The sequence below is a fragment of the Corvus moneduloides genome, chromosome 1 (assembly GCF_009650955.1).
Source record: "Corvus moneduloides isolate bCorMon1 chromosome 1, bCorMon1.pri, whole genome shotgun sequence".
NCBI lineage: Eukaryota > Metazoa > Chordata > Aves > Passeriformes > Corvidae > Corvus > Corvus moneduloides.
The window spans coordinates 147,893,494-147,904,920 of record NC_045476.1 but is presented as its reverse complement, the minus strand read 5'-3'; the positions used below and the strand labels follow the sequence as shown (position 1 = coordinate 147,904,920).

The window sequence follows — 11,427 nt, the reverse complement described above, 5'->3', positions numbered from 1 at the left end:
GATCCACATTAAAAAAAATAACCAGTAATATGGGCAAAGCTAGAAAACAGTAGTTGTTCAGAATTAGAATAGCAACTCAAAGTAAATGTGAAAAGAATTGCTGAGGAAAGATACAACTCCCTTTTTCTTGAAGAATTGAACCTCTTATGAATTGCTGAGTAAATACTTCCAACCCACATCAGAGACTTCAAACAACTCATTTGCTAGAAAAGAAGTACCAAAGGAATGTCACCAACAGTTTCATGTAGTCTTAACTTTCTCCTGCTTACTCTGGGAAAATCAGAAAGGATATGCTCAGCAGTACATCATATCCCATTTTCCACATTTTTTTAAATTGTTTTCTGCATTTCTGGTCAACACACTTGTTAATTGTACTTCTTTTCTGAAAACCTTTGCAAGGTTTCACAGTTGTATAAAGTTATGGATTATTAAAAACTGGAACAGGTGACACCACATTACAGTCCACTGAGAGATAGAAGCACCTTAGAACCATGAGTCCACAAAATTTTTTATTAAAATAACACCAAGTTTAAGAAATCAATGCAGTGCAAAGAAAAAGTAATGATTTTCCATCCTTAAGTATGTAAACTGCATTCCAATCCTGACATGACTGATGTAATGCAGAAACACTGTACCCCAGATGAATGTCAAAGTTAAAGACTGGCATGCTGAGCAAGGAAGGTTCTTATTCTTTGCAAGAGTTCTTTCTTTACACTGTCTGGTACCAAAGCTGAAACACAAATAAGAAAGTAAGAAGTAAAAAAAGACAAAACAAGAAGTATGCTAATACCATACTTTTACAACAGCTACTTCTATTCTTTCATTGTTGCAATTCCGTTAATACCTAAAATAACTGAAAATACTTAATTTTCCTATAGCACATCTATACTTTTCCCATTTAAAATAGACTAAAATTGGGATCTATTGAGAACAATGTTGTTATTGGTAGGTTTTTTTGCCTATTCATCCAGAAAATTGGAAAGTTTGAGGAAAAGGATTATTCAACAGGAAACAGGATATAATCACCAGAAGAAGTGTGATTATCCTACCTTTTTTCTTCGCAAATTTAAGACAAAAAAAAAATCTCAACCCTGGCCTCTAAGTAAGGGTCTCCAGCAAGCTATTTTGAAGGCCTATTTTTATTTAGAACTTAATGAAGTTACTACCACTAACATCAAAGCCTGCTAGAGAGCCCAAGAGGAACAATATAAAGAGGACTGCAGTTTCCTTAAGTGATTCAATTTTTTTTGTATCTGTATGCTATGTCCTTTACTCTTCCCATTCCCATTACACTGTTAGTTCTGATTTTCCATCTTAAAAGATTTTGAATTTTAAAACATCTGTGTTGCACACACAACTTGGGACCATTAAGTCAATTATAAAAATGAATATAGACATGACTAAATAATGTAATCTGCAAAAATACTCTGAAGGCTGCTACGCAATACAAATTTGCATGTTTTATTTGTAGTTTATATCAAGCTATTAACATTTTATTTGTAGTTAATATCAAGCTATTAACATGTTTCCTTGAATCCAACATAGGCAAGTTCATGATGCTGCTTTCAAAATATTAATGAAATAGAGGTAGGTATGTTTATAGATGTAGTATTACATCCACACTTGTATTTTCTTACCTCTGCCTTTGGGAGTGATTTCTGCCACCAAATCATCAACAGTAACATGTTCTAATCCTTTTTCTTTAATGACATCTGGGGAAGACCAAGACCGATATTTTAAGTCTTTTAATCCATTCATAAGATGACGAAACCTGTGCTGGTGATTAAGAGACAAAACCTGCCTACATAGTCATGGGAGAACATGAAGAGCATGGGACCTAAATACAGGTTATTAGCTCAGTACCTACTGCATTGTACAGTGGATTTTAGTCTCTCACTCATGCCATAGGTTTAAGGATGGGAACTTGTCACTGCTGATGCATCTTGATCAGCTTATATTTTAAAAACAAACATGAAAATGTTTTATCTCATCTGAGCATTACCAGATGTGCCTATTACTGGAGTGTTGGAGCAGTTCACAATTGGCTCACTTCTCTCTTAAAATACATTATTTACACAGTCCTAAGAAAGGTGCAACTGGGAAAAAACTTTGGAACATACAACAAGGAAGAGCACAGTAAATCCTTACTCTTCTTCCAATTGGTTTAAACAAGATTTCTGTACATATTTCAGCCAAGTCAAAAAGTATGTCAGAAAGAAAGGAATACACATTAAAAAAAATAACCAGTAATATAGCAAAATAAAGGTTATTTTTAATACACATCAGTATTTAAACAATTGTTCACTTATTGTGCCTTGCACACTACTGAAAAGTGCAAAGTCAAAGCTGAGAAGTAATCTCAATACAGTAGAGCATGAACTTAAAATATTGTTTAAACATAAATGTTTTTAACTGTATGTCAGTACCTAGGATTGATTGTCTCCAAGACACTAAATATGTTTTCTGAACTGACATCACATGAACTATTTGTAGAAACAAACAAACAAAAAAAAACCCCAAACGCCCACCCCACTCCCCAGATCACAGAATGCATCAGGTTGGAAGGGAGCACAGTGGCTCATCTGGTCCAACTTCCCTGCTCAAGTAGGGTCATCCCAGAGCACATGGCACAGGATTGCATCCAGATAGTTCTTGACTATCTCCAGTGAAGGAGACTCCACAACCTCTGGGCAATCTGTTCTAGTTCATGGTCACTGCACAGTAAAGAAGTTCTTCCTCATGTTCAAGAGAAACTTCCTGAGTTTCTGCCCGTTGCCTCTTGTCCTATTGCTTGGCACCACCAAGAAGAGCCTGGATCCATCCTCTGACACCCTCCCTTCAGATACTGATAGACATTGACGAGGCCCCCCTCAGTCATCTCTTCTCAAGGCTGAACAGGCCCAGCTCCCTCTGTCTTTCCTCGTTAAGAGGAGATGCTCCAATCCCTTATGCATCTTTGTCACCCTCTGCTGGACCTGTTCTAGGAGCTGCATGTCTCTCTGTCCTTCCTTTTGGAGGTTATTATGCTCTTAACACAGACAAATAAACTTATTTTTCAGAGTATTTTTCAGTCTCAGCAACTGCAGTTACAGTCCAAAGTACTAATGTAAACCAAATAATTTTCCGTAACTTTACTATAGCAGAGTATGAAGTGTGTGGTTAAGAAGGCAGATAAACACCCCTCTTGTTTTCTGTAGTACTGAAACGGGTGATCTCTGGCAGTGCCATTAGGTGTACAATGGCAAACATTAATCTTTTCAGGCTTCTTTGCAAATCAAGCTATGAAAACAATTTAACACACTCAGCCCTACACTTGTAGTGGAATACACACTTGTAGTGTAGTTCCCTACACACTTGTAGTGGAATATTGAATTTCCAGGCACAACAGACAAAAGCAGAATTTAAGCAAAAGCTCAAGGGATTTGTTACTTGCTTTAAGGAAATTTCATCATGCAGCAATATTTCTGGATGCTTAAGTACTATTCATAACAGTTTCATACAATTTATAAGTCATTAAATTCCAGCAATGCCAAACACTTAACTCAACGCTAAAGATTTGGGTATTCAGATGTTCATCTGCTTGTTTTCTCTCCTCTAAGGAGATGACCTTAATTTCAAGAACTGTATTCAGAAAGAGTACAAAGGCACTTCTTTCTCTCCCATATGCAGATAACAAAGTTCTCCAAGTTTAAAGGTTTTAAGTTGCACACCACTGTATTTGTTCAATTCTCCTTTGTCTTTTTTCTTCTCCTGTAGCAACAGTCATCACTCTCAAAACAAAAAGCTGTTATCATCATAAATATTTAGGGAATCAATTCCTATACTTGTCTGAGAAGCTTAATAAGGTTCAGATCAGAGTTCTTTAAAGATTTTTTTTGCCAAGACAGCAAGATGCTTCCTTGCACGCAAACCCAGTTGCCAGGGATACTTTCCACTTGCCTGCGTCTTGTTTAAACTGGCAGTAAAGCCTTCATCTGGGACTTTTATTTGGCCAGAGTCTCAGCTGACTACAAAGGATATTAATTAATTGACCACTGTTACCTTTGCAATGTGCCTTCAACTGATCCTTCCAGCCACATTCAATTAACTTGGCTCTCAGCAACTCTTTAAGGCTGTTAAGACAATATACAACTTGTTAGAACAGCAAACATTCCTGACAGCTTAAATATGCTCCAGTGTGAAAGTTAAACCTATAATTACTACCCAAGAGCTCCCAGACCAGCAGCAGAAATGGCTGAACATCAGGTGAATCCAAACCCAAATGAGTTCCAATTTCAGTTCACCATATTGGACTATGAGGATTTGGTGCCTCTGGAGCTAACCCACAGAATTGCTCAGGCAGTGTTGATGCTGCAGCCACCGAAAAAAGGTAGAAGCCCTTGAATTACTCGACCTGACTGAGTCTATTCTGGTAGCAGATGTATGCAAACTTTCTAAGTTGGAGTATTTCACCTGATACCAGGTCTTCAAAATAAGTAAAACCTTCCCGCTCACCTTTCAGAAACATGAATTTTGCACTACTCAACTGCAGGTTTATCTTCCCAGTTACATGTTACCTTGTTTTGGGTGAAAATGAAGGGATCCTATATCTTATCTTCCTAAGCATGGTTAGCTATGTAAGCTTAAGCAACAAGGATTCAGGCATTAATGGAGAAGACAAAATCTGCCATAATGAAGCATCTACTCCATATATCAAAATAGAATATTGAAAGTTAGCTAAAAAAATGAAAATTAGTACTAAAAAACAGAAGAAGGGAAAATGAAAGTAAAAATATGATAAATAACTTTAATATTTTTACTGTTTTCTCCTGCCTATACTGTACTATCCTAAATAACTCTAGCAAAACCCTGTTTTTATGAATGAAATGACTGCAGCAAGAGGCTGAACTGTGCAGGTCTAATCCCTTTTACTCAGTGAATTGTGTAGAGGGCAGATGAACTGATGACAAAAAGCAGAGTAAGAATACAGGTGACATTGGCTGCTTCTAGATATTTCTCAATTCAAGAAATCCAAGTGCTCTGCCTCTGATCATAGTACAGCTCTGATAAAGCTTGTTTGTAAGAGAGCTTTTGACATCCTGATAAAACCCCTCCAACTCTTAAATTAGGATAAAATAGATCTCAATACCATTTCAAGAAATTGCTTGCTTTGCTGAAGCTCTGTGCAATCTCCAAGGGGATGGTCACAGCCAGGAAAGATGTAGAGCAGAGATACCACATCAGGCTACAAAAGGTTACACCAGGTACAAGGCTATGACCCAGGAAAAAAAATTGCCATACAGGCCTTTAAAAATGAAGCTTCTGGTGCATGGTGTTACAAGCACAGTGAAACAATGATGAGGGAAATGGCACAAGCACTCTAGTGATATGTGAATACAATGTCAATAAAACAGACTAAAGAGACACCAAAAGGCCAAAAATATTCTGCAATTTACTTGTTTGCCTGTATTGGGATCTCTACAATGACTTGTACAAGTGCTGTTTTATGTATTCTACTGTGTGTTGCTTTACCTAACAAGCGAAGAGCTAGAAACACAAGAAAAACTTAAAAGCAGAAAGGAAAGTTTTGTTTCATTCTCCTTATCAGGAAATAACAAGACTTAACTGCAACAAACTGCATGGAATGATGATTCTTACATGAACCTAGGGCATTTCAACACAAAATACCTGAATAAGAGAAAGTTTTAGAGTTCATAAGCCAATCACTCCCCACCATCTCTTTTCAGTTGTAAAACTAAAACAAAACTGTTCAAAAGGCATTTTTAAAAATAGTTTTGTATAACACTCAAGACTTTCATGTGCAAGCATTTAAAGAATTTAGAGTTGAGTTTACTTTACTTCTAGTGATGCCTTTTCTTGGTCTTAAAATCAAGAGTCAAACACGGTTAGAAGGGGAAAAGGGATTTTACCTTGGTATTTATTTTAAGGATCTTTAGGTGCACACGCCTAGGTCATATGCATCGAAATGCACCCTGCCAAAATGCTTACCCCAAAAGATCTGGTATAACATTATAGGTTTTACTAATTAGCACATCTATCAAAGATTCCCCAGTGAGAGGCTCAAGTGAGCCCCCCTCCCCAAGGAGCCTTCTCCTGGATGGTTCTATCTTGGTTTACAGAATATGTTCTGGAGAGGACCTTGGGGTCTGGGGCACACTGATCCCTAGCTACGAAGCTTCTAAAATGTTTAGCCTCTTAGCTTGACAAACAAGTCCAAGAATGTAGGCAAAAAGCACTAAGAATACAGAAGTTGTAAAAAGGTATAACAGGGGTATAAAAGAAAAGGCAAAAAATCTTCATGGCATCACTAGGTGTAGTGCAGTTTTGATGTATTTAAAGCCTCTCACCGGGATGGAGTAGGAAGTCAACTTACCGTTCTCGCTCTCCTGTTTCTATTAGCTTTTGGTTAATGGTTGCTCTCATCTGGGCATCTTTATTCATGTTGGAAATCTAGGTTTTCCACAAACCTACCCAGAGCAGAAGAGAGTTTCGACAAGTGCTGGTATCATTCGCACAACAAAAAAAAAGTCACCAAAACAGAATGACATGCAGTGTTCTGTTCGCTGACACATGCCCGTGGTTAATGACCGGAGCACCACTGTGTGACCGGTTCAGGGGACGAGCTCGGTACAGCACCCGCCCGGCTGCTCGAGTGCCGGAGCACCGGCAGTTCGCCGGGCCGCCTGCGCGGGCGCGGCCCACCCTCGCCGGGCGCGGCCTCTCCGCAGCCCGGCCCTCCCGCCCGGCGCCTCCGGCTCTCGGCCCGTCCAGCGGCGCCCCTGAAGCGAGGGAGCGGCGCGGGGAAAGGAAGGGAAAGTCCGACCTGGTTCGCTCCCGGCTCGCTCCCGGCTCACCGCCCGCCGCAGCGCCGCCGGTCCGTGCAGCAGGAGGCGGAGCCGCCGGCAAGACGCGCCACGCGCCGCCCGCCCCACCGCTCCTGCGCGCGGGCTCCGCCGGGAATCGTAGTCCGGGCTCGGCGACTACAGCTCCCGGCGCGCCCCGGTCCCACGGCTGCCTCCGGGCCCGGACTACAACTCCCACCACGTACTCCGGCGGCCGGGCGCCCGCGCACCCTCTTCCCTTGGTGCTCCGCGGCCGCTGCCGCGCGTTCCCCGAGGGCCCGTGGAGTTGCCGGCGGTTCCCGAAGTTTTCCCGGAGCTGTGGGATGGCGGGCGCCGCCCACTGCTCCCTGCAGGCCAAGCGCCTGCTCCTGGACCCCAAGTTCGAGGGATACAAGCTGTCTCTGGAGCCGCTGGCCTGCTACCAGCTGGGGCTGGACGCGGGTGAGGAGCGGGCGCGGCGCGGGGCTGATCCCGCCGGGCATCCCTTGGGCAGCGCGGGGGGGACGCATCCCCCAGCGTTTCCCTTCGTCCCTTCGCGGTGCTCCGCGGCCGGGCAGCGGCCCTCGGTGCAGGGTGCCCCGAGCTGGGGACAGCCCGGCCCGCAGCAGCGGAAGTCCCGCGCCTCTCGAGCGGCGGGCGTTTCAGAGACCGAGCGCTTCGTCTCGGCTTTTCTCATTATGATTGCTGCAGTTGGCCAGGGACGTCCGTCGTCCTCCCCCCCAGGTGGCTTCATGGTGGACAGAGGTCTCCGACTTGTCAGACCTCTGCCTTGTAGCTGTCTGCCCCTGGTGCGCTTAGTTCCCAAATGAGTAAGGAAACCTGTGTCCTAAATCTGTGTCCTAAATCGCCTGCTTGTGCAGGCGAGGTGAGGCCAGGTTACCAGCTGAGGTAGTCCAAAGCGGAGTGTGAAGGGAGCACATGCGATTTAGAGAAATACATATTAAATCAACATCTTATACAAACTTCAGCAAATCAGCTGTTTTTCTTTCTTACTCTGCCCACAGTTCAGAGGTGGATCTTCAGGCCATGCATTCCATGCCCTGCTTTCTCTGCCAAGCATCATTAGTGTTTGAGATGCTGCTCCATTAACAGGCTAATTAATGTACATGAGGAGTACATTAGCACAAAGTCCTGTTGGATATGTGCCTACAGTCTTAGCCATGCCCTGAAATCTCTCAGTACCCTACGTTTACCGATTTGTGAAATTCAGGTCTTTTTGTAAGGTGGATGAATTAGTTTGGGGTTTTTTTGTAAAGCTGAGACAGTAAATACAGTTTGTAATTACACAATTTGTGTAATCTCTGTCTCGGTATATGTACTGAACGATATACCTGTCTACAAAGTTACCCATTATATGTTACTTTAGTTTTGTGTACAATACATTGTATTTGTAGTGGATCAGAAAGGTATGTTTGCCATGCTGAATTGTCAGCAGTAAGAAGGAAGTTTTTCGATAAATTTTGTATTGAAGGTCAAATGAATTAGACTGTCAGTGTATCTATGGCAGGACTGGAAAATTTAACAAGAATAACATTTTTACTGTAAGACTGCTTTAGGTGTCACCTTTCAAAAGACAGTCCAAGTGCAGGTGAGTGGGTGCGTGTTACGAGAGTGCTACAGTTGTGTCAGAGATGTACAGAGATGTGTAGCATAGGTGCAGTGCCTTAATTACTGCCTTATTTCCTGTTCTGCCTATGGTCAAGCTACCTCTGTGGTTCCCGGATAGTCAGTTGTGCGCCTGTTCTAAGTAGGTGAGGAGTGCAGATTTTCATTAGAGTACATGAACAGTGGAGTTGCTAATGGAGAGATGGATCTTCTCAGTTCTTGTCCATTCACATATTTTACATAACAATTACAGGAACTTGTGTTCTCTTGGTTTGAAAGACAGGTGTCTGCTAAGGAAGGCAGAAGCCTCCCTTGGAATGGCAGATGCAACCCCTCTTCCCTCCGAGTTATTATAATTTTGAAATCAAGGGGCTTTTAGGCAAAGATGTGGGAAATAGGAATAACAGTTCTTTACTATTATATATATACCAGTCAAACAAACAGCAATAACTGTGGCAGTAACAGCAATCACAAACCCAGTGCCAGCCTTCTCGGCTGTCAGGCCCTTTCCCCTCGGGTGCAGTTCCGCTCGCAGCCGGCAGGGGCGCTGGCGGCTCCCGGTGAGCAGGGCAGGTGCGATGGTTCCCCCGCGGCTGCAGGGGGCGCTCCGGAGCGAGCTCGGGGAGCACGCGGCACCGGTGCGATGGGATCCCAGGAGGGATGGAACAAAGGCTTCACAAACCCCTGGGCAGCCGATCCTGGTGTCCGGCCGGACCCTTGGGAACAGCAGGCTGGAAGGGCAGGCTGGAGCGGCAGGCTGGAGCGGCAGGGACGAGCACAAATCCCAGATGGCAGAGGAGATGTATCCAAACGGGGAACCCCCCCCGGAGGTCTGGGCAGGCAGGGTTAGCAGGGCTACAACGCAGCGAAGGCTCAAAGCAGCGGCAGGGCAGGGCGGCCACGGCCGGGGTCCCGGTGGGGAAGGCAGGCTTGGGATCCTGGTGTTTTCTCCAGCAGAAAGAAAAGCGGCAGTAGGAAAAACAGCTTCCTCTCTCTCTGAACTCGGAGACCCAACTGCCCACACCCCCAGGTGAAACAAAAAGAGCAGCCAGGTCCTTTGTTTTCCTTATGTACTCAGCCATTTGTTCCCCTAGCAACATGTATAGGGGAAAATTCCTTTAACAGAAAAAAAAATAGGACGAAACTAAAACCCCAACACGTGTGATACAGGATTGGTATGTGTGACTGTGTTCTTTTCTTTCCCCACTTCTCACAATGCAAAGACCCTGACTCATTTCAGTCTAACCACTCAACTGTCCTACAGAGTCGCTACTGCTAACTCACTTGTTCTGTTCTGTGTGCGCATACAAATACTGGTCCTCTGGAGAGTGGAAAGCTTTTATTGTTGTTACTGTGTTTTGGAATTAATAACAGGAAACATATCAGGCCTTAGATCTGTCTTCCAGACATTTTATTTTCAGGCTGCTCTTAGGCTGTACAGCTGCCTCTTTCGCCTTGCTGGTTTTCTTTTGCTTCCTTCAAGGCAGTTTCCTCACAGTGCAGAGGTGTTCTGTACCTGACTTTTTGTATTTCTCAGTGTCAGTACTCTACATGTGTGTTAGATTTAGGGTATCCTTCCAAAACTTGATTTCTGTTTTGTACAGGAATAATGAGGTGAGTCGTAGAGACTGTGGATGGGTGTGAAGGCTGGGGCTTTTTCAAATTACTGCATGGGAGAAGAAACCAATATTTTGTGGGAAGGCCAAGAACTTCTGCTTTTCAGCACACTTGTGTGCACATTCAAAGCCTCTGCAACATAATGAAGAGCTTGGTAGTTTTTTGATTATTAAAATAATATTTGTCACTGTGTGAAGAATTTGATTTGATTTCGTCAAAGTGGGACTGAGTGCAATAGCTGAAAAAATGTCAAATGTTTAGGAACACTGTCAGCATAATTATTTCTGATTTTTTTCACAATTGCTTGCAAAAATATCATAGTAGAATCTGGAAGATTAATGTAAAAAGGCTGTTGAATTTGTTGAAAATGAGTGTTGAAAATGAGTGTTTGTTTCAAATGACCTGAGATTTATAGTTCTGCCTGTTTGGCATCCCAAATTTGGTGGCAGTTAAGATAAATATGTGAGTTTTAGAGTACTTGGAATACATGACAATAAAAATAAATAGGTGCTTATTCCTAAGTAGAACTGAGTTTTAGCTCAGCTGTAGTTGAAGTATTTATGCAGTGTTATTACAAACTTGCATAGTGAACTTTAGAGTATCAGTCTTGTCTCAATATTTTTATCTCTGTTTTTATATTTATCTATTTTTATGAATTTCACTGCTAACTATAAAATAAAATGACCAGAAAAATTGCCCTGTGGAATTGATGCAGTCTTCTGCCACTGAAGCAGGCGGATAGCAGCACATGGTGTTGTGTGACAATGTGTGGTGGTTGTCATGCTCCTGAGGACTACAGCGAGCTTCATTTTCTGACCATCGTGTAAAACTTAGTGTTCAGTTCTAATATGCTTCAACTGCTTGACTGTGGTTGCCAGGAATTTGCTGTGGTCAGATGTGCAACTGACAAAGAAATAATTTTTCAAAAAATATTTATTAGATCTGTGATAGAAGGTGATTTCCTTGTAAATTGCTTAAAATGTATGGTCACAGTGAAGAAGAATGGGGGAAATATGATACCTTCCCTTTTCTTTTAAATACTATGATTTGCATGTTCTTCTTTTATTTCTTTCTTATTCCAACGCATTCTGTCCTAGTTAATGCTAAACTCTCACAGTCATTTGTTTTCTCATCTCTCATCCTGGTAATATATTTCAACTAGTAATGAGTCCTACATTATTATGCCTTTAGTTCTTTAGTTCCTAGCTCTTCATCATAAATTTTGCCCTTCTCCTTACGTTTTTTAGTTTCTTTCCATAACTTATTTTCAAATGTTTCCCTTGCACTGAGTTTTGTTTTGTTTTTGTTTTTTTTTTTTTTTTTTTTTTTTTTTGTTTTTGTTTTTTTTTTTTTGATCACTGAA

At 42.2% G+C, this 11,427-nt stretch overlaps 2 protein-coding genes across 2 annotated transcripts in view; one reads left to right on the top strand and one right to left on the bottom strand.

The window, feature by feature from the left end:
• Window positions 1–489: 489 nt before the first annotated feature.
• ENY2 (ENY2 transcription and export complex 2 subunit) lies at window positions 490–6,933 on the bottom strand. The gene is made up of 5 exons (XM_032131636.1): window positions 6,824–6,933; window positions 6,374–6,467; window positions 4,042–4,112; window positions 1,638–1,712; window positions 490–730 (listed from the first exon to the last, which is right to left on the bottom strand). Exons 2-5 carry the CDS (start codon window positions 6,439–6,441, stop codon window positions 654–656), a joined length of 291 nt encoding a protein of 96 aa, XP_031987527.1. The 5' UTR covers window positions 6,442–6,467; window positions 6,824–6,933; the 3' UTR covers window positions 490–653.
• A 103-nt stretch (window positions 6,934–7,036) lies between these two features.
• NUDCD1 (NudC domain containing 1) overlaps window positions 7,037–11,427 on the top strand; it is a 38,720-nt gene continuing 34,329 nt past the window's right edge. Inside the window, exon 1 of the mRNA XM_032131621.1 lies at window positions 7,037–7,283. Coding sequence (XP_031987512.1) covers window positions 7,166–7,283 — 118 coding nt within the window. The 5' untranslated portion in view covers window positions 7,037–7,165. The remainder of the gene's footprint in view (window positions 7,284–11,427) is intronic.

Excerpts from the sequence above, each read along its gene's own strand:
- ENY2 (XM_032131636.1), bottom strand. The coding sequence starts at position 6,441 with ATGAATAAAGATGCCCAGATGAGAGCAACCATTAACCAAAAGCTAATA. Across the intron at positions 1,713-4,041 it reads GTTGAAGGCACATTGCAAAG|ATGTCATTAAAGAAAAAGGA; the intron begins GTAACAGTGGTC and ends GGTCTTCCCCAG. Across the intron at positions 731-1,637 it reads AATCACTCCCAAAGGCAGAG|CTTTGGTACCAGACAGTGTA; the intron begins GTAAGAAAATAC and ends TTTGTGTTTCAG.